General features: G+C 44.3%; 1 protein-coding gene across 6 annotated transcripts in view; it reads left to right on the top strand.

Moving 5' to 3' along the window:
* RASA2 (RAS p21 protein activator 2) overlaps positions 1-22,722 on the top strand; it is a 193,238-nt gene that overhangs the window by 67,804 nt on the left and 102,712 nt on the right. Inside the window, exon 1 of one of the 6 annotated variants that reach the window (XM_039487415.1) lies at positions 12,322-12,411. The exons of 2 other annotated variants lie outside the window; for them this stretch is intronic. Coding sequence is in view for 1 of the 4 variants with exons in the window: in XM_039487412.1 (XP_039343346.1) it covers positions 13,862-14,111 (250 nt within the window). In the remaining 3 variants the exon portion in view is untranslated. Of the gene's footprint in view, positions 1-12,321; positions 12,412-12,563; positions 12,595-13,827; positions 14,112-17,715; positions 17,735-22,722 lie in introns of those variants that run through there. 3 more of the 6 variants (XM_039487414.1, XM_039487412.1, XM_039487416.1) reach the window with 3 other exon arrangements.

Raw genomic sequence — 22,722 nt, 5'->3', positions numbered from 1 at the left:
TCTGGGGCTCCTCACAGCTAGCTGAATTGGGACACTGGCTGCCACTCAGATGGACAGCCCTGAGTGACAGGCGTGCCACTCACTAAATAACCTGCGGTTGCTAGGCAAGATTATGGCTGTCACATGACTCTAACTGCCTTGGCCTTTTTCCGCCTTAATTTGAAAAAGGCTGAAAGGGCACTAAATCATCTGAGGAAGAAGGGTATCCAAGATGGAGACTTAGCTATCCTTTTACAATTCCAAGATGGATATTACATAGAATGGGTCAGAAACAGATTTTACCCAACAGTGCATGCAACCTTGGTGTTCTCTAAATGTAGGTTTAATAGTTATTTATTAATAAACATTTGAAAAGTTCTTTTAAGATAAGGACATCTTATAGGACATGGAAAAGACAGGGGGTGAAGTCCTGGTCCCATTTAATCAGTGGCAAAACTCGATTGTCTTCAGTGGAGCCAGGATTTCATTCAGGGCTATCCTGAAGACCAAAGGAGTGTCTGGCTTGTAGTCTTTTGCTCATAGATTCCAATGCCAGAAGGGATCGTTCTGATCATCTGGTCTGACCTCGTGCATAATATAGGCTATAAGACTTCCTCCAAATAAATCCTACACCATTTATTTTAGAAACACATCCAGTCTTAATTTAAAAATTGTTGATGGAGAATCTACCACAACACATGGTAAATTGTTCTAATGGTTAATTACTCTCATTGTTAAAAATGTATGCCTTATTTACAATCTGAATATGTCTAGCTACAACTTACAACCATTGGTTCATGTTGTACCTTCCTCTATTACATTGAAGAGTCCATTATTAAATATTTGTTCCTCATGTAGATATGTATAGATTGTAATTAAGTCATGCTTTAACCTTCTCTTTGTCAAGCTAATTAGATTGAGCTCCTTGAGTTTATTACTAAAAGGCATGTTTTCAAATATTTTAATCATTCTTGTGGCTCTGCTGTGAACCCTCTCCACTTTATCAACATCCTTCTCGATTTGTGAACACCAGAACTGGACATAGTCAGTATTGCAGCAGTGGTCATCACCATTGCCAAATACAAAGGTAAAATAACCTGTCTACTCCTACTCTAGATTACCCTGTTTATACATCCAAGGATTGCTTTGGCCTTTTTGGCCGCAGAATTGCACTGGGAGCTCATGATCAGCTGTTTATGTACCACAACCCGTGTGATGCTTTCCAGGAGTACCCAGGATTGTGAGGTACTTCCCTACCACCTGCCCTTAATGTGAGGAAGTCTTGTCTGTGCCTGCTGTGGATCAGCTCCCTGAACCTGGCAACACAAGCACTAGCGTCTAAGCCTCTGCAGACTCTCTCTTAGTACAGGTTAGCAATAGCCACACAGCACCCCCCAAATCCTTTGAGTGTTCCCTGTAGTGTGCAACCCCTTACCCACTGAACACTCGCAGAATTACGAGGCCTGTTGGTCCTAAAGGAACACTACACAGCAGCTTACTGCTGAACATGCAGCACTTAGATATATTTATAGTGAAAACAGAAATAAGTTTATTATCAAAGACCAGAGATTCAAGTGATAGTAAGAATATTGGAAACAAATTGTTATGATTTTGTTTAATATTAACACACTTTCTAGAGACTAAACTTAACTAACAAGTTATCCTCCTATCTAAAGAAGCTTATCTCAGCCAAAGTTCTCTCCGGCCTTTTCAGCACACCCTGGTTGATATCCTTTTTCATGAAGCAAACTCGCTGTCTGTTTACTTCGTACGTGAAGGATGCTAGGATGTCTTTTTGCAACCCTAAATATACCAGCACAGACCGTTTGATGTGCACCTCAAAATAGGATTTCCCTCCACCCCTTCCCCAGTTTACCTCTTCCTGTTACTTTCTTCTGTTTGAAGATTTCACAACCCTTTATTAGTATTCGGATTAGATTGGTGAGTAGAGGCCCACTGTGAACCATACAATACTTAATTTACATATAAACAGACAAACATTTCATCCTGAAAGTAAACCTGTTTTTCACATTTGCTAGTGACCAGTCCCTAGACACAGCCCTTAAGAACATAATTTTCATTTTATATACATAACTCTTTACACAACCTCCATACATGTGTTTTGAATGATATTGATGACCACCAGTTTGATACAGGCTTTTGTCTGAGCCATCACAGGTCCCCATTTGGTGAACGAAATGTTCAGGAGATTCCTGTACCCTTATGCATCCCTGTATACCCCACTGCCAGTTGGCATCAGGAGGTCCATGCTCACATAACCCGCAAATCTTTTTCAGACACACTGCTCCCCAGGATAAAGTCCCCCATCCTACATTCTTTGTTCCTAGATGTACGCATTTACATTTTTCTGTATTAAAACACATATTGTTTGCTTGTACCCAGCTTACCATGTGATCCAGAAAAAAATCCTCCAAATTTTGTGACATCTGCAAACTTATCAGTGATGATTTTATGTTTTCTTCCAGGTCATTAATAAAAATGTTAAATCATGTAGCGCCAAGACCCGCTTCAAGCAGGACACCACTAGAAACAGACCCTGTTCAAAGATGGCTCTCCATTTACAATTACAGTGAGACCTATAAAGGAGCCAGTTTTTAATCCATTTAATGTGTGCCATGTTAATTTTATATTCTAGTTTTTAATCAGTACCAAGTCAAACACCTTACCGAAGGCTAAATATATTGCATCAACACTATTACCTTTATCAACAATATTACCATAATCTCATAAAAATATCCAATTTGTCTGAATTTATTTTCCATTAACCCATGTTGATTGGTATTAGTTACATTACCCTCCTTTAATTCTTTATTAATAGAGTCATGTATCAGCCATTCCTTTATCTTGCCCACGATCAATGTCAGACTGACACACCTATAATTACCTGGGTCATCCTGTTTATGCTTTTTAAATATTGGCACAACATTAGCTTTCTTTCAATCTTCTGGAACTTGGCCAGTGTGCCAAGACTTATTGAAAATGAACATTAATGGTCCAGTGAGCTCCTCAGCCACACCTTTTAAAATGTATGGATGTAAGTTATCCAGAACTGCTGATTTTAAAATGTCTAACATTAGTAGCTGCTGTTCATACAATTAGACTGTACCTTTCTCCCTGGAGTAGCAAAGCTCACAATTCCATTTTTTTGTCCAAGAGAAAAAAGTCTAGAAACACTTCATCCTTAAGGCCCATTCCTATGAGATAGCAAGTGCTTCCTTTGAGGGGCTGAGATAACGAGGTGAGAGCACGCAACAACTCAGAGGAAGTGCTCAACATTTCATGGGATCAGACATTTGAGGATGAAAAGTGTTTATATAAATGCTCAGGTGAATAAAAGTTGACTGCTTAGTACCTGATAGGACTGGTTTTCATATGCTTTTAATTTTTCATACGCTTTAAAAAGGCACATTTCTGTTTTAATAAGTTGTGCTAAAATATCAAATTAAAAATGTAATTAATCTAAATTCTAATCATGCATATGTAGTATATGCATATTTCCACACTGTACTTTTCAATTCTTTTGGGACTGTGGCAGGGACACACAGTCCAGAATGCAAAATGTCTAATTTGTATACAGAAATGGGCAAATATATACAACATAAGGAAAAATGCAAATTAAAATATTTTTCCTTCCAGCTGTGTGCCACTAGTCTGCAGCATGCATAAAAAATAAATTAACCTACAGTAATAGAAAAGCAGTGATTCAGGTCATTTGTGGGACAGCACTGAAAACAGATGTCTAACCAAAACAAGGAAGTTTAGAAGTATACGGAGCATACAATAAAATCATCTTCCTTCCCCATTTCATATTGCTAATACCAAGAAGTTTATGGTCATTCTACTAGGTTATTTATTCAGACTTAAAATATGCTAATCAATCCTCAGTTAGCAGATGTGCAAAAATTAAAACAAATTATCGCCCCTGGAACGAATTGCTGCCATCTGTGAAAAATATGATAAAGATCTAGCAGACATCCATTTCACTGAAACATATAGAAAGGGAGTGTACAAACTTAGTCACAAAAGTGTCACAGTCTTCTTCCAGCTACTTCAATATTTCTTCCATTACATATTCTCCTGTGACTCTGCTCAATCATTTGTTCCATTTGCAATCACACAAGGTCAGATTGCTGCATATCAGCCTCAGAAGTGTTTGAAACAGCACTATGTTAAAGCACATTTGGGAACATTTAGTGTGCATCAGCAGGGTCTACCGGGACTAATTAATACACAACATATTAGTGTGCTTTAGAAGTCACACCGCTGTAGTGCACATTACCTCTCTGCATAGACAAGCCCTTAGTCAAAGGACTTGACTATGCTTAGGATCAGCCCCAATTCACCCACTGGAGGCCAGCAATCAGTGGAAATGCACTAGTGTAAGCCTTAAGTGTAGACATAAACTGGTTGATCTTACTCTGGTTTAAAACAGGAAGAAGCTCAGCTGGTGCAAATTGAAGATTTCCTTGTCTACACTTGGAGTTCGCACTGGTGCAGGATATGTCAGTTACTGGATGACTTCTGAATCAGGGTTAATCCCAAGTATAAAGCAAGGCCTAAAATGACATCATACTGGGGTTCACATCTTGGTGCAGTGGCAAGAGAATGTGGTGGGGTTAAGCTGCACCACTTTGTTGATTGCTGAGTTAAGCCTTGGGTTAACAAAGAACTATATACAGCAGCGGATCTCAATCTGTGGGTTGGGACCCCAAAGTGGGTCATAATCTCATTTTAACGGCATTGTCGAGGGCTGGTATTAGCCTTGCTGGGGCCCAGGGCCGAAGCCCGATCCCCCCTGCCCAGGCCAAAGAGCTTCAGCCCTGAGTATGTGTGGGGCAGGGGAGGGCTCAGGTTACAGGCCCCCCATCTAGGTTGAAGGTCTGGCTTTGGCCCTGGCCCCCATGCCTTGGGTGGCAGGGCTCAGGCTTTGGTTCCCCCCTCTGGGGTTGTGTAGCAATTTTTGTGGTCAGAAGGGGGGCATGGTGCAAAGAAGTTTGAGAAGCCCTTGTTTACAGTAATTCACCTCAGATTCACTTCATATGTAATTGGCTGAATCATTACTCTGAGAGCTACTGTTCAGCCATTTTCTGCCTATTTTATATTGTTTTCAGTCTCATAAGAAATAACAGCAAAAATCCTAGAAAACTCCAGATCCTTGTATCATAGTCCAGGGAGTTCTGTACAACTGTGTGGAAGAAATTGGAGCAATTTACTCCACAACCTGCCTCAAAAACTGAAGAAGTAGCTAAAACCTCCTACTCTGGTATAATACACAGAAGATCTACAGGGTGTAGTGTTTGGAACTGGTGAAAAGCCTGAGGCTGTGTCTATGCTACAGAGCGTATGACAGCATTACTCCTGGGGGAATTCTGCACCACTGCGCAAGTGCAGAATTAATGTCCCTGCACATTTATTTTTTCCCTGTAGAATAACTGGTTCTGATGGGAGGTGAAGGGAAGCTGCAATCACACCTTTTGCCCAGCAGGAGCTGATGTGGTGCCAGAAGAGAAGGCGGCTGGCTCATGGGCGGGGCAGCCAGCCATGGCGAGTGAGGGGGCAGAGGCTGCCTTCCACACTGCCCTATCTGCGGGGCCAGGTGAGGAGGCATGGGATATGGAGGACTGGACAGAGTGGGGCACACAAGACTGCTGGGGGTGGTCACACAGACTGGAGTTCAGAAGAGCAAATGAGGGAGGACAGACTGGGGTGGAGGCACAGAAGCTACTAGGGTGATAACATTGAGCCATGGGCTGAATGGGAGTGGGGGTGCAGGGCCACATAGGGATGCAGGGAGTGGTGGTGGCTGAATGGGGGTGCAGGGACACATGGAGATGGGCAGCTATGCCTGGCTGAGTGCGGGTGCAGGGTCACATGAGACAGAGGGGAGTGGGAGGCAGGGCCACATGGGGACATGTGCAGATATGCTTGTCTGAATGGAGAGTGGGGATGCAAGGACACAGACACAGGCAGATGTGTCTGAAGGGGAGAGGCAAGGGGTCAATCAGGGTCTGCATGGAGGAGGCTCCCCAAATTCCTAACAGTCCCCCCGAAAAGCATTACATACTTCCCACACCCAGCAACCCTCCAGGTTCACTCGCAGGCTCCTTCCCAGCAGTTATTTTCCTCTCCCTCAGCTCTTCTGTTACCCCTGATTCCCCAAGCCTTTTCACCGCTGCTGAGAAGTATGGGAAGTACGTTTCTCTATTGCAGCTTAAATGAATTATTACTCAAAGTTCTGTATTAATATGCCTAGTAAGGAATCTATTTGTTAAAAAAATTTCCTGAATCTTTTTTGTTTGTTACATACTAACAGGTATTTTAAATAAAGTACCAAATAATTGAAACTGGCATGATTATATTGTGTTATTTTGACAAAATATGCAGAATTTTAAAATATTGTCTACAGAATTTTTAATTTTTTGGTGCAGAATTCCCCCAGGAGTATTAGCATGGTTAAGCCAGCATACCCCCTAGAGCAGATGTAGCATATACCAACAGAAGGAGTTTTTCTGCCAGTGTAGGAAAACCATAACTTCAAACAGCATTAATTATGCCAACAGAAGCACTCTTCTGTCAGCATAGATGCGACTACAATGCAAGCTGGCATCGCTGGAGGTGTGGATTTTTCATATGCTTGACTGACATAGCTATGCTGGTATAAATTCTAAGTGTAGACCAAGCCTCAGAAGTACAATGCCAGCAAAATAACTGACTACGGGGGAAAAAATTAGCACTTGAGCAACAGTAACTTACTATCAACAAATATCCCACAGCTCTTTACTTCATAACAAATTGCTAGTGGAGTCCAAGCATCTGCAATTAGATGTAATCCTTATCTCCAACAATGAGCTTGGAAGCGATCACTGTGTACCTCTCTGGGATACTTAGCACTGTACCCCTTTGCAATTACACATGAAAGGTCAAATTGCTACAAATCATCCTCAAAACAGAATTGTTGGGTTTTAGCTTTCTAAAGGGGACTTCAAGTCTAGCCACTTGTGGTTTGCTAGACAGTTTTCCTGCAGATCCAATGGTATTCATATTACTGTGACTACTTCTGCATATTTTTGGACATTCCCATGCCTTATTCTTCAAAAGAGGGTCTATATGGCTCTAGGAAACAGATATGAATAGTGCATTTCTAAATATTCCTTTCCACCTTGAAGTGTATTTGTTCCATAACAGATCTGATGCAACTGAGACGCGTAGTGTCAACACACACAAACTACAATGTGTCTCTGCTGCGAGGAACTGAAGCTACTATAAATGAGAAGTACTCCAAAGTTCCTTTTTCTCTGTCATCAGATTGTTTTCATTCTAACTACTGGGGTATCTTAATAAATTCTCAGTCTAGTGTGGGCCCACCAGTGCTACAAAGTAAACCTACCTAGAATCTGCATGTCATTGAGGTGACAGATCCAATTTATGCCAGCTTGAAGAAGTTAATAAACAGGTTGCCAGTTTGCCATTAGCTGAAATATTATGGAAAATGTTTGTTCTGCAAGAAAAATATTTGTGTGGGATTACTGATGTTTTCTTGAAAGCCTCATGTTAAGGAGGAAGTCAGGTAAGCCAGTGTTATATATATGCCACATATGTAGAGAACATGCATTAATCATAGAAACTCTGCTTCATCATTTCTACATAGATTGAATGAAAGAGTTTTTTCTCTCCATAGCCCACTCCACTTGTGAAGACTGATTCAAAGAATCTGGATGATCCCAGTCACTCAGGACTTAGCCCTTCAGGGTGCTAAGTGCCTTCAATTTCAGAGAAAAACCAAGTTGAGGGCACTCCACACCTGGCACGATCAGCTCCCAATTGCAGGTATTATTTATGTTTTCCTGGGGAGAGGTGGTAGTCATGCAATGAAGGGTGTTCTCCCCCTTGCATTGCTACCCATGATGTGGATAGCCTGTACAAGGTGGCTTACAATTCAGCCCTAAATGAAGCAACATATGATTTAGCAGGGATAACTGAAACCTCCTAGTATAAAGCACAACTGGTGTAACTGTAAGTGTTCTTGGACAATGATAGTGTATTCCAAACCAACATTCCCTGCAAAGGTAGATAAAACAGAAATAAGAACAATGAAGATTCAAACCCCCAAAATGTTATCACTTCTTAATGACAAGAAGAAAGTGAACAGAAATGCAAACTGCTTTACTAGTTTAGCTGGCAAAGCCTTCACTCTTGTCTAAAGGTGACTTCTGAAACTCCATTTTACCCCTATTTACCATTAAGACTCATTCTTCAAGGACAATTAGGTTACTATCCTCTTGATTTAAGGCTGGCCAGAGACTGGGCCACTGCATGTTTACAACTGCATACTGTGAATAAGTTTGAAACCTGGAAATGCATGGGAACCTACTTCCATGTCTCTAGAATCACATGGCACTTCCTAGAACATTCTCATTCATATGAAAATAAATATTCTATTTTTCTTTTGAGAAAGAAACTACATTTAAATAATTATTTTGTCTTGGTTCTCCCTTGTGGCCTGTCTGGCCCAATGGAGAATATATTAGATATCTAACAGCCAAAAATACCCTGCTTGGGCTAGTAAGGATCAGTCATTCAAATGTTGTGGGTTAGAATCTCTCTAAAGTCAATTCTTCTGTTTACTGTATGGAAGTACAGCCTTCATATATGGCTTTTTGAACTGAGGGACAACCATTTTACTTTTGATTCTAACAGGGAGGAATTGCTTGTGACTCCAAAGGTGGAAGGCAATTTGGGTGAACATGATCAAGAAAAGGAAGAAGTGAGAGAAGCAAAAGGACAATGGACTTCAAAAAAGGACACTTCCACAAACTCAGAGAACTGGTAGGTAACAGGGGCGGCTCTAGGCATTTTGCCGCCACAAGCACAGCAGGCAGGCTGCCTTCGGCAGCTTGCCTGCGGAGGGTCTGCTGGTCCCGTGGCTTCGGCGGACCTCCCACAGGCGCTGAAGCCGCGGGACAGCAGACCCTCCGCAGGCAAGCCGCCGAAGGCAGCCTGCCTGCCGCCCTCGCGGCTCCGGCAGAGTGCCCCCCGCGGCATGCCGCCCCAAGCACGCGCTTGGCGTGCTGGGGCCTGGAGCCGCCCCTGGTAGGTAAGGACCTCTGGGAAGAAAATCTCAGGGAAAAAGGAGTTCAGGAGAGGCGGCAGTTTCTCAGAGACAATATTAAAGGTAGAACGGCAAACTATCGATATGCAAAGGCAAAATAGGAAGAATAGTGAAAGGCCACTATGGCTTTATCAGGAGTGCTTTAATTACCTGAAAAATCAAAAAGGAATCTTACAAAAAGTAGAAACCGATGAGACAGAAGAATAGCACAAGCATGTAGGGACAAAATTAGAAAGGCCAAGGTACAAAATTAATTGCATCTACCAAGGGACATGATAGAACCTCTTCTTCTTGTCTCTTAATACCTTAGGAGCAAAAGAAAGACAAAAAGAAAGTGTAGGCCTACTACTTATCAGGGAGGAGAGATAATGACAGATGACAACAAGAAGGTGTATGTGCTTCATGGCTATTTTGCATCAGTCTTCACTAAAAAGGTTAATGTTAACCAAATGCTTAACTTAGTTAATATTAACAACCAGGGGGAAGGAATACCTTAAAGAATATTTAGATAAGTTAAATGTAGTCGAGATAGCACAGCCTGATGAAATTCATCCTAGGGTACTTAAGGAACTAACTAAAACAATCTTGGAACAATTAGCAATTATCTTTGAAAACTAATGGATGATGGGTCAGGTCCCAGGGGACTGCAGGAGAGGAAATATAAAGAGAGGAACAAAGAGGACCCAGAGAATTATAGACCAGTCAATATAACTTGGAAACCTGGAAAAATATTGGAATCAGTTATTAAACAATCAATTAAGCACATAGAGCACAATAAATAGGGTAATAAAGAACAGCCAACATGGGTTTGTCAAGAACAAATCATGTCTGACCAACTTATTTTCCTTCTTTGACAGAGATACTGGCTTAGTGGATAAGGAGGACAAGCAGTAGACATGATACATCTTGATTTTAGTAAAGCTTTTGACACTTTGACACAGTCCCATATCACATTTTCTTAAGCAAACTAGAGAAATGTGGTCTAGATTAAACTACTATGAGGTGGTGCACAGCTGGCTGAAAACCATACTCAATGGTTCGCTGTCAAACTGGGAAGACTTATCTAGTGAAATCCTGCAAGGGTCTGTCCTGGGTCCAGTACTATTCAATGTTTTCATTCATGACTTTGAGAATGGAGCAGACACTCTGTTTATAAAATTTGCGGATGACACCAAGCATGAAGGAGTTGCAAGAACTTTGGAGGACATGATTCAAAGTGACTTTGAGAAATTAGAAAATTGATCTGAAATCAACAAAATTAAATTCAATACAGACAAATGCAAAGTGCTATACTGAGAAAGGGAAAAAAATCAAATGCACAACTACAAAATGGGGAATAACTGCTTAGATGGTAGTACTACTGGAAAAGATCTAGGAGTTATAATGGATCATCAACTGAACAGGAGTCAACAATGTGATGATTTAAGAAAAGGGTTAATGTAATTTTGGGGTGTATGCCCATGAGTTTTGTATCTAAGGCAAAGGTGGTACTCTCCTCAGCACTGGTGAGACCTCAGCTGGAGTACTGTGTCCAGTTCTGGGTGCCACATTTTAGGAAAGAGTGAACAAATTGGAAAGAGTCCAGGGGAGAGCAACAAAAATGATAAAAGGGTTAGACAACATGATCAATGAGGAAATGTTTAAAAAGCTGGGCATGTTTAATTTTCAGCAAAGAAGACTGAGCGGGTGAACCTGATAGCACTCTTTAAATATTTTAGGGGCTGTTATAAAGAGGACAGTGATCAATTGTTCTCCATGCCTACTTATGGTAAAACAAGAAAAAATGGGCATAATCTGTTGTAAGGGAGATTTAGGTTAGCTATTAGGAATTTTTTTTTAAATTATAAGGATAGTTAAGTATTGAAATAGGCTTCTAATGGAGGTTGTCAGATTTCCTTGTTGTGGTACACATTCGCCATTAGAGTGCTCCCTTGTGTCAGGGTGTGATGTTGCACGAATCTATCTCTCTACCACCTTCAGATCATCTGTCTCTGTGCACTATTCAGTCCTCTGACTGAGATGCATTGAAGTCAAGCCACTTTCAAGGCAACAAAAACTCAAACTAGTAATCATAGTCTCTCAACATGACCTCCTAAAGTCTCTTCCAGCTTTACATTTCTATGATTCTATCACTGTTAATGTTCTCTTGGAAACTGAAAGAAACAAAATAAAACTCCCATCACCGGTTACAAGACACAGTTATACAAAATACTGGTTTACTTATTCTTACTACTTTGTAATCCTAATACCAATATCTTTTCTGTTTTGCCAAAATACAGTGTAGAAATGGTGCCTATGAAATAAAGATCTGTTCTTAAAGGTTGCTGAAGTTGTTTGATAGCAATTGGTGCCCTGAACTGCTGCCAAAAATAAAACTGTAATATAGGTCAGAAAAATGTTTTCAGACAGAGTTACAGAAAGTCTGAGATTTGGAGGAAGCAATTTTATGTTTTCTTATAGGTGCTGCAAATTGCTATGTCCTATTGACTCTACCACGTAAACTATTTTCAGCACCAGTCCAAGAAGAACGGATGTTCACAACTTTGGCTATGCAATGCAGCAATTTCTGAATGCAGATGGGGCTTTTGTTTTGAAAACATCTACCAGAAAGAACTAATTCCAACTCGTGTTCATTCATAACTGCCACAGAAACCGATAGAAACTTGCCCTGTCAAGCATTCTACAGCAGGGGCTCTCAAACGTCATTGCATCCCAATCCTCTTCTGACAAAAAATATTACATGACCCCAGGAGGGGGGACCTTAGCCTGAGACTGCCCTTGCCCTGCTGCTCTGGGTGGAGGCAGGGGGGGGGGAGCCAAAGCCTGTGCCCCACCACCTGGGGTGGGGAGATCAAAGCCAAAGCCCAAGGGCTTCAGTCCAAGACGGGATGCCTATAACCCTGCCGTCCAGGGCCAAAGTCCTTAGGCTTTGGCCCTGGGTTGTGGGGCTTCAGCTTTGGCCCTGGGTGGTGGGGTTCAGGCTTCGACTTCTGCTGCAGGCCCCAGCAAGTCTAACACCAGCCATGGTGACCCCATTAAAAAGAGTTTGTGACCCAGTTTTTTGTCCCAACCCCCAGTTTGAGAACCGCTGTTCTACATTTAGAGAGTCCTAACAACTGTAATTTCCAACTGCCACTGATTTTTTTCAATATTCCATCCTTAAAGAGAGTTTTGCATCCAACTACTATCATGTCCAACTGCCATCGAGTCTTCTGAAACCTTCTGCTTACATCATCCCACCTCTTTTCCTAATGGCATATCATCCAATTCTGCTTCATCTTTAGACAGAAGTAGAGAAGAAAGTACTACTACTTCACCTATAACCAGGGGGATAGCTCAGTGGCTTGAGCATTGTCTTGCTACACCCAGGGTTATAAATTCAATCCTTGAAAGGCTCACTTACAGATCTCAGGCAAAATCAGTACTTGGTCCTACTAGTGAAGGCAGGGGGCTGGACTGAATAACCTTTCAGCTCTATGAGATAGGTACATCTCCACATATTTTATATTCTTTTAACCTGGTTCACAGGTGGCAGTTTTTTCAGCTTTCCTGGCACAGCCCCAGTATCAGCTTTCTTCTGACCTCACTCTTGAGGCAAAAACATCAGTGGTGGCATCCCATCAGAGTCAGCTGAACTCTTGCATTTAGTTGTGGCATTCTGCAGCACCATCTAGACTTCATTGTGTACAGCAATTCAACAACCACAGCTGGCCTGATTCAAGCTATAAAACTGCTGTCTAGATATTTGGACACAGGCTGGTTTGAGCTCATGAGAGGGGAGGGTCCCAGCACCTGGGCTCCAGCACAAGTCTGAATGTCTACATAGCAATTTTTAGCTCCACAGCCCAAGCCCAAGCCCCATGTGCCCAAGTCAGCTCACCCTGGCCACCTGCAAGTAGATATAGCCATAGGCTGCTGAAGCAGATAGTAAAAAAGAAGCACTGTCCTTCAAAAAGCAGCCAGCAAGCCCCAAGAAAGTCCTAATGTCAGGCAAAACACAGCCTTGAGTATTTGCAGGGGTTAATGCCAGATTTCTTAGGTATTTTTTTCACTGTGAGATTGGTGGTTAAATAAAACCACAAATTCTGTCTTTGCAAAGTGGTTGGTGCTCTGGGGCTGAAGAAGCTCTTTGCACCTATTATTCTTTGTATTGCAGTAGGGCCCAGAGGCCCCAGCCCCATTGCGCTTAGTTGGCACTGTACCCACATAGCCAGATGGTCCCTGCCCTGAAGCAATTACAATCTAAATCTATTAGCAACAACTGCTGGACACAACAGGTGGTGGGGGACGGTGCGACAAACCAAGGAAATAATGGGATTAATTTTATCCAATTTGTTTACAAGGCGCCCATTCAACGTTCAACCCCAGGGCCAACTGAAGGCAAAGCCCAGCCCAGCCCAACCCACTACAGACTTTTATTTCGGAGTGAAAACCATCAACTCCCCCACGGTTTCCACTAGAAGCCCCCCGTCCCGCCCGCAGGCCTCCCACTCGCCTGCTCGGTACAAGCCCGCCCAGCGCCCACCCTCAGCCCCGGGCACTGCGCTCTAACCGGCCGCCGGGCGGCCCCGCGCGCCGGCTGTGGGCCCGGCTAAAGGCCCCGCCCAGCTCTCCTAAGGGCGGGGCAGTCACGGGCCGCGGGCGTCACTGCCCGGGGAGGCCCAGCGTGGCGCAGAGACAGGAACTGCCCCACCCCGGCATCAGACGGGCAGCGGCTGCAGCAGCGCTGAATCGCCCGCGCGGCAGGAGGAAATGCGTATGCGCCTGCCGCTCCGCTGTCCAATGGGAGAAGCGGAGTGGGCGGGGCGGCGCGGCGAGGTGCCGCCTGCTGGGGCCTCCGCTCACTGCCGCACAAGAGCCAGGGCCGTAGAGGGAAGGGGCAGCTGCCTCCTCTCCTCCTTGTTAGCGCGCAGCGCAGCCGGCGGTGGCGGCGGCACTATGGCGGCCGAGGATGGTGACGGCGAAGGGGTCCGAGTGCTACAGAACCTGCGGGGGAAGATCTGTGAGTGAGGGAGCGGGGTCTGGGGAGGGGCCGGCCGGCCGGGCACGGGCACTACGGGGGCCTTTCTGCCCTGGGCTGCCGCACTGAGTCACCGCTGTTGCCCTGGACCTCCTTCCCTCAGTCCTCCCCGTGCGGGAGCCGGCCTTTCTTCCCGGCTTCCCTTCCGCCTGCGCCCTCTTCCTGCCTCCGGGGGCCGGCTCCTGCCCCGGCCTGTGGGGCGGTGGGGGCTGCGGAGGGGGAGAGGAGGCGGCTCGGGGTGGGCGGCTTTTGCTCTGCTCCGGAGGGCAAGGGGTGTGAAGGCTACAGCAACTGGTATCCTAATGGAGGCGCTAACTAGGTACAAGCCAGCTGTGTGGGGTGGACACACATGGATACGGGTAGCTGTGTGGGTGTGGGCATGGGGTGACACAGGTGTCTGGATGAGGTGTGGAGGCCTCTGGGGTGTGAAGGGTGAGCATTGGGCAGCTCTGCGGTTGGGGTGGTCTGGGTGTATGTGGGAGCTATGGGTTCTTGGGTTTGTGGGGGTATGGGTAGGGGTGGCACTGGGGTATGAGTGGAGGGCTTGGGAATGTGGAGGCAGGGTGGGTATGAATGGGGTGGTACTGGGGTTCACTCTGGGTATAGGTGGAGGGCTCTGGGTGTGTTGGAGGATAGGGTAAGCATGAGTAGGAGATCAGCATTTCTGTCTGGAGGTGGTGGATTAAGTGTTCAGAGGGGCTGCTGTCTGGATGCATCTCTGGCAAAACTGTTACTGAGGCTGTGAGCTGGGTGGATATGTGCAGAGGAAGCTGGCAGTAGGAGAGAGTGAGTGAGTTATTGAGGTAGGGGCCTTTATGCAGTTCAGACAGAGGGACTTGGTGATGAGGAGCATGACTGACACATGCAGAGTCAATTGGCACTGTGAATGTTGTTCTTGGGAGGAATGGATTTCTGTTTGAGGGCAGAGAATTAGTTATTGGGAGCAGAAATGACACATGCAGAGGAAATTGACATGTAGTTGAGGGAGCAGTTGGAGTTGAGATGCTACAATGAGTGCACGTTTCAGTGAAGCATTTTTTTTTAATGCCAACAAACAAAAGCTCCGCTCCACAAAACCCTAGGCATAAGAGTCTATTTGTCAAGCAAACCTTGCGAAATTATTGATGTAGCAGGAAGTTGGTACAAGGCTACTCTGGAAACAGTAACTTGTGTTAATGTGGCGTGGGAGGGGGGGAAAGAGAGAAAAAGATAGTCAGATTTTTTTGTTGGTGGATGAGGAAGGGCTAAAAATGCATAAATTCAGTAACCTGGAAAACCAAATGATGAATATCCTAAGACATTGGGGAGGGAGGGGGAATGAAGAGGGAGATAGACAATGTGTGATGCGACTGACAAGGACTTCAAAGCAGCTAAGAGAAACAGGATGTGTGGTGGCTTCCTGAGAGGTTATCAAAATGCATTCATACAACTCAAATGTAACCCATTTATTTCCTTTCTCACGCATTTAATCAATCTTTTTCATACAGTAATTCATGAGAATGAAATGCAGTATAATTAAATTTGGCATGGAGTAGAATTAAGGATCTATTATAAATATGTTTGGATTTATCAGTGTTAACGCAAATGGTAAAATACAAACAACAAAAATTTAGAGAAGAATTCTACAATAACATCCAATCCTGCAAAATTATTTAATATTTTTTTCCCAGGGAAAATGTTATACTGTATTAACATTAACTTCTCTGTACAAAACGTATTTGTATATATTTAACAGATGCATGTAGAGGGATAGAACTGTTATTACAGAGAGGATTCTTGATTTATTTTATCTGTTCAGGAGTTTTATATATTCACAAGAAGTCATTCTTCTGCTCTACTTCACACTGATTAGGCCTCAACTGGAGTGTTCGTGCCCAGAACTGGACACACCTTTCAGGAAAGATGTGGACAAATCGTGGAGTCCAGAGAAGAGCAACAAAAATGATTAAAGGTCTAGAAAACATGGCCTATGAGGGAAGATTGAAAAAATTGGGTTTGTTTAGTCTGGAAAAAAGAAGACTGAGAGGGGACATAAGTTTTCAAGCACATAAAAGGTTGTTACAAGGAGGCAGGAGAAAAATTGTTCTTCTTAACCTCTGAGGATAGGACAGGAAGCAATGGGCTTAAATTGCAACAAGGGAGATTTAGGTTGGACATTAGGAAAAACTTCCTAACTGTCAGAGTGGTTAAGCACTGGAATAAATTGCCTAGGGAGGTTGTGGAATCTCTATCACTGGTGATTTTAAAAGCAGGTTAGACAAACACCTGTCAGGGATGGTTTAGATAATATTTAGTCCTGCCATGAGTGCAGGGAACTGGATTAGATGACCTCTTGAGGTCCCTTCCAGTCCTAAGATTCTATGATATGAAATATGCATCTCTCTGGTTTGTAAGCACCAAATGGGGTAGACCCTTCTCTTAGCTTTTGATTTCTGTATTTCATTCTGAAAATTTGTTGTAATGCATAAACTGTGATATCTTGGCAGTTTAACTGATTTATTTCAGTAAATATTTGAGAGATCATTTATTGTCAAATATTAAAGTCAGAAAAGATGTAATTTTTAAAAAAAGATATAATAATGGTTGAATTTCCTATTAAATTAAATTGAGTAAAGAACATACTTTAAAAGAACCCAAGTGCATTCCCAAACTTGATATTAATGTCTGAATTTGACTTTTGTCAATGGAAGACCAGGTCATGAGGATAGGACAAGTGTCCTGTGTGATTGGGCTGGGGGAGAAAAGGGAGGAGATAGTATTACTGAAAGGCCGTTGCCTAGTTTTGCATGCTCAAGAGGCAAAATCTTAAGGTTTGGTTAGGTTTTAGTATTTTTCTCTCTTGAGATTTCAGGTGTACATAAATTGATTCAGAAGTAAAGCAAAACCAGCTTTTCTTGTGATACTTTGGTACACTAGTCCTGGCAAGGATGCAAAATGGAAAAGCAGTTAAGTGTTTAATTCTCTTGAGCCTCACAGAATCACTTTTGAGTCTTTGTGGAATGGAAAGCAGAAGAGTGGCTTTTATTTTATTGTAACCAATATATTATTGCTGATGATTACCCCCCAGATTTTACTTGCAACTAATAACACCATAGTTAGAAGGGCTCTATGCCATGGAAGACTTGTGGATATTTCTTCCTTAACACTCTAAATCCAATTATCTCTCACATGTATTCGATGATTAGAAAGTAATAAGTTAAATTCCTTCAAATTGGTGTTGAAAAGAGTTTGTTTCCTCTCAGATCATATGTTCTTAATTCACCCCACAGTGATGTTGTAACTGAATTTAATGGCAGTCATTTACATGGCAGATAAACTCAGAATTATGACTTCTGCAGGATTCACACAATACAGGGAATACAGTTTGGCCTTATGGGTCAACAGGTGTAGCCCTTTGTGAGAAGAGCTGTTGTTTGCAGGTGAACCTGATGGAAAGAGGTGTGAACATTGCAGCGCGGAAGGAGCATTGTAAGCTAGAAAGAGGTGAAGGCAGGGTAACTGGGATGAAGCTGGACTTTGCAACCAGGGAGAGGAAGAGTTGGGATGATAGTTTGTTGTTGGAAAAACTTTTTATTGTGATGGTAACTTACAGTTTGTTTTCCTAAGTGAGTACTGGATGTTTACTCATTTGAATACATTATGTTGTTGTTCCTTCCACATTTCTGGGTTTTTCCTTTATAAAGTTTGAAATGTAAGGTTATTTATTTTGTTGGCTTGCGTCTGCCTCTCTTCACAGTTGGCATAGCCTAGCTGAGGCCTGGGTCACTGCAGTTGGCATCATGAACAGGATAGGAAAAGTTCAAAGCAGGAGATAACCATCTTAGAACAACAGGAGTCACGGTAATGCATGGGAAAGGTTGACAGGAGGGCAACTCATACAGACATCCCTAACCAGGCCACATTTCTTTGGCGCACCCTGGTTGCCTAGATTTTTCTAGAGAAGACTATTGGGGAATTTAAGGCTGCTTCAGCTGATGTTCAGATTGCCAGAAAGACAGAAAATAAAGATTTTGCTGGGGCAATTAGAGGATGCAGCTAAAAGGGAAGTGCAGACATGGCTGGAAAATGTAAAAGGGACTGTAGAACAGGTATTTGGATGGCTAGGCTGTATGTTTTGACATTCATACCTTGTCAGAGCTGAAGAAGAGGTTATTCTGCATAATCCAGAGTCCAGCAGAAAGTGTAAGTGAATACATGCTGGAATTACAAGAGGCTTTGCAAGCAATAGAAAAGTTAGAACTACATGAAGTCCAAGATACTGATAAAATGCTGAAGAGCAAATTTGTTGAGGACTATATAATGATACTTGATGGAGGGAACTATAACTAAGACAGAATCAAGAAATTTCTTTCTAGACTTTAAGGATGCTATAAATTTTGTAGGATGTAGAGAACCCACACAGGACAGACAAAGTGTGTCCACAGCATAGATACAAATGTGTCATTGCCTTGTGGCCTGGAAATGGTGGATACTGTGTGATGCAGGCTAGCCAGAAATCAGAGGATGGTAATTCTGGAATTGAAGATGCTTTTTCAGAGAGAATTTTTAAAAGGGATATAGAGGATTTGAAGAAAGCACTCCTTCATGTAAGGAGAGAAATTCAGCATATGAGACTGGATTTGAAATAGGAGTTCCGAGTTCCTAGCACCTAGACCAGAGGTTGGCAACCTACGGCACGCAAGCCAATTTTGAGTGGCACGCTGCTGCCTTCCGCAGTCCCAGCCCCACTCAGCCCCCACCACTCTCCCCTGCGGGGGCAGGAGGCAGAAGCTTGGTCCTATGGCAGGCAAGCTTCCCTGTCTCCCCCGCTTCTTCCCCCAGCGTGGTGCTTTCCTGCCCCTCCTCCTCTCCTTCCCTGTGCTGATTAGGAGTGGCAGTGTGCTCGCTGCTCTGTAGAGGAGGCAGAGAAGAGGTAGGGATGGGGGGCCTTGGGGAAGGGGGTGGAACAGGGCATATCTCTTTCAGCCCCCTTCCATGAGTCACTCAGGGCAGGAGGCTGGGAGCACCCCCACGAGCCAAGCACCCCAGCCCTCTGGCCTGAACCCCCCCACACACACCCAGCCTTCTGCCCTGCACCTCCCACACCCCCCAGTCCTCTGCCCTGACCCCTGAACCCCCCCACACCCAGCCTTCTGCCCTGCACCCCCAGCCCTCTGCCCTGACACCTGAACCCTCCCCGGTCTGGGGTCCTGGCTGCCAGCCCCTTGGCCAGCCGGCATCCCAGATGCAGGCCCTGCTCAGCCCGCTTCCAGCCTAGGTGAACAGAACCCCAGGCTGGCAGTGGGCTGAGCAGGCTGGTAGTGTAAGATGAGCATTTTAATTTAATTTTAATTTAAGCTTCTTAAACATTTTGAGAACCTTGTTTACTTTACATACAACAATAGTTTAGTTATATAATATAGACTTACAGAGCGAGACCTTCTAAAAAATGTTAGTGTATTACTGGCATGCAAAACTTTAAATTAAAGTGAATAAATGAAGACTCGGCACACCACTTCTGAAAGGTTGCTGACCCCTGACCTAGACAATACAGATGCAGGACGTGGGGAGTCAGATTGGTATAGGACAACAGATAAGTTTGATCATGATGGCAACCCTATTTGTGGAAGATGCAGTGAGGTGAGACATAGAAAGGAGGTGCATGTCTCAAAATTCTAATGCCATTTCTTGAAACACAGTGTCTCGGTGGTGGCGGGGTCAGTTCTCGGAGACAGAGAATAGGCCTGAATGACACAAAGGGCAGGCTACTGCTATGGGGAGCTGTCCGACTGTGTTGGTTAAGAATAATGGGATAGAAATATGGGCCTTGCTGGATGCTGAGTCTCAAGTTACCATCTTACACAGCTAATGTTTTAGGAAACATTGGATTCACAAATGGTTGTTGACTAGCAGGAACAGGGTGAAATTGGTAGCAGGAAATGGTTTAGCTATCCCATGTGTTGGCTATATAGAAGCTGAAATTCAAACTGGAACTAGTAAATACCAGATCAAGTGTTTGTGTAGTTTTTTTTTGGTAGCAATGTCAACAGTGATTGTTTACCAGTGTAATCACTGGTATGAATCGACTGCAGCATTGTTATGAGGAGTGTTGCAAGTATTAAAGCATCAGGGTTAGCAGCTTCCCTCATCAAAACAAAGTCTTGAAGAATATAAGTAGACCTATACCAAGTTGTCAAAATTTTGCCAGTCAGTATGGGGAAAGTGAGAATAGAATATCTGCATCCCATCAAGCAGCACCCAAATACGGAAGCCATTCTAATTTGTAAAACAAAAGCTGGTCTACAGGGTCAGATTGTATTGCTTTACAGAAGTCTTGTTTGGGTAAAGGAGGAGATGCCATAGTGGAAAAGTCTTTGCACAGTGAAAAAAATAATTAGTACCAGTTAAGAGTCTGAATTATGGAGTCAGACCTATGACACTATAGGGAAATCAGGTGGTTGGGCATCTGAAGCACATAGATTAGGAAGATGTCTTGGAGCAATTGGTTGGAATCGTTCCCTGGTTGGAGGATGTATCCCAGTGGGTATGGTATGCTGTATATGGGTGGCACACCAAAAATCCAGATGATGTTGTGAGAGCTTTTTCATGTTTCTTAATCAATTGTACTGATCTTTCCATCTGCTCTGCAGGTGCTGAAGCCATTCCCAAGTCTGTGTCCTTTGTCCATGTGTATAGATGTATCTCGCCATCCTGGATCTCTTGTCTGCAGGTGTTTTACCTCCCCAACCTGCTCCTTGGACCCCAAGATATCTTCCCAACCTATGCACGTTAGATACCAAATGCTACCGATTCCATGAAGTGATAGACATGAGGTGGTCAAACTACAGCCCGTGGTCAGATCTGGCCCCTCAGGGCTTTGAATCCGGCCCGTGGGATAGCCCCCCGTGGCGCCACGAGCCCCACGGCACTCGGGCACCATTTCCATGTGGCCCCTGGGTGGGGGGGGGGGCAGAGGGCTCTGAGCATTGCCCTTGGCTCCAGGCACCAGCCCCCATAGCTCTCACTGGCTGGGAATGGGGAACCGCAGCCAGTGGGATCTTCGGGGGAGGCACCTGGAGGTGCGGCAAGGGCAGAGCACGCGGAGCCCTCCGGCCCCCACACCCCCAGGGGCCACGGCACTTCCTGGAGCGGCGCAGTGCTGGGGACAGGGCAGGCATACAGGGAGCCTGCCCTGGCCCCGGTGTGAGCTGCTGCCATCCCAGAGCCCAAACCCCTCCTGCACCCTGCCCCCCAACACACTGCCCTAAGTCCTCTGTCTGCACCCCGCACCCCTCCTGCACCCCAACCCCCTGCTCTGAGCTCCCTGCTGCATCCCTGTGCACCCCAACCCCCTTCCTTGAGCCCCCTCATACACCCTGCACCCCTCTTCTGCCCCAATCCTTTGCCCATAGCCCCTTCCTGCACACTGCACCCCCTCCCACACCCTGTACTTCCTCCCGCACCCCAACCCCCTGCCCTAGCCCTGTATACAATTTTCCCCACCCAGATGTGGTCCTCGGCCCAAAAAGTTTGCCCACCCCTGCAATAGACCATTAAGAGTTTCTTTTGGATTAGGATGAAGGAAGACATCATCCAGTGGTGTCAGAATGGTGAAACTTGCAACCTGAAAAATAAAGTTGGCAGTTTTTATAGAGCTTGCTTTCATCCTATTGATAACAATGGTCTATTGGAATTGATAACATTAGATCATTTAAAACTGGAATATGACAGGAATGGAGTTGTGTATGTGCTTATCATGACTGAAATTTGTTGTGGCGGTTCCTGTGAAGGATTTGTCTGCTCGGAGTATAGCCCAGGCCTTCTGAATCTATTTTGCAAGCCTTTATGGTATACAACAGAAATGTTGACAGTCAGGGAGCTGGGTTTGAGTCCCGGTTGTCAAAGAAACATTGTACACTTTATTAGAAAGGCAAGATGGGTGAGGTAATATCTTCTTTTGGGCCAACTTCTGTTGGTGAGAGAGGATGTAACTACACAGCAGCAAGACACGTGTGGCTGGCCTCGGTCAGCCAACTCAGCTTCATGGGGGTTGGGATGCAGGGCTGTTTTGTTGCTGTGTAGACTTCTGGGCTCAGGCCGGAGCTGCAGCTGGCTCCCCCAGGCCTCCTCCCCCTGGCAGCGGCTGGAGCAACCCCCAGGCTTACCCTGCAGCTGCTGCTGTGGTTCTGCCCCTCCCCCACCCCATCCTACTCACAGCGCCTCCCCCCTAAGATTCAATTGGGTATTTATGGCATAAGTCATGGACCATGATTTTGTTTCTTGCCCGTAACCTGTCAATGACTTACTAAAAATACCTGTGATTAAGTTGTAGCCTTAGTAATAACCTATAAATCCAGTGTCCCTGTTCTGTCCATGGTTTTTGGTGTTTAGCAGGGTAATGAATATAAGCTCTTGGGCTCAACTTTTGAAAGTGTTGTGCAGGATTCCTTTGAGGAAAACTGGTAGGTCAGATATAGAGTGATTGCTTTGTGAAAAGTGTTCACCCACAGGTGATAAGGTGTTTCTCTTTTTTTATCATTTTCCTGTTTGAGCTTATCTAAGAGTGTAGTGATTGTTTGGTTTCCTTCACATAATTATTTCTGGATTTAGTGCA

This window comes from Mauremys reevesii, linkage group 9 (assembly GCF_016161935.1).
Source record: "Mauremys reevesii isolate NIE-2019 linkage group 9, ASM1616193v1, whole genome shotgun sequence".
NCBI classification, from domain to species: Eukaryota; Metazoa; Chordata; order Testudines; family Geoemydidae; genus Mauremys; species Mauremys reevesii.
Note: the sequence above shows the minus strand (reverse complement) of the source record. Positions and strands in the feature narration are given on the sequence as shown.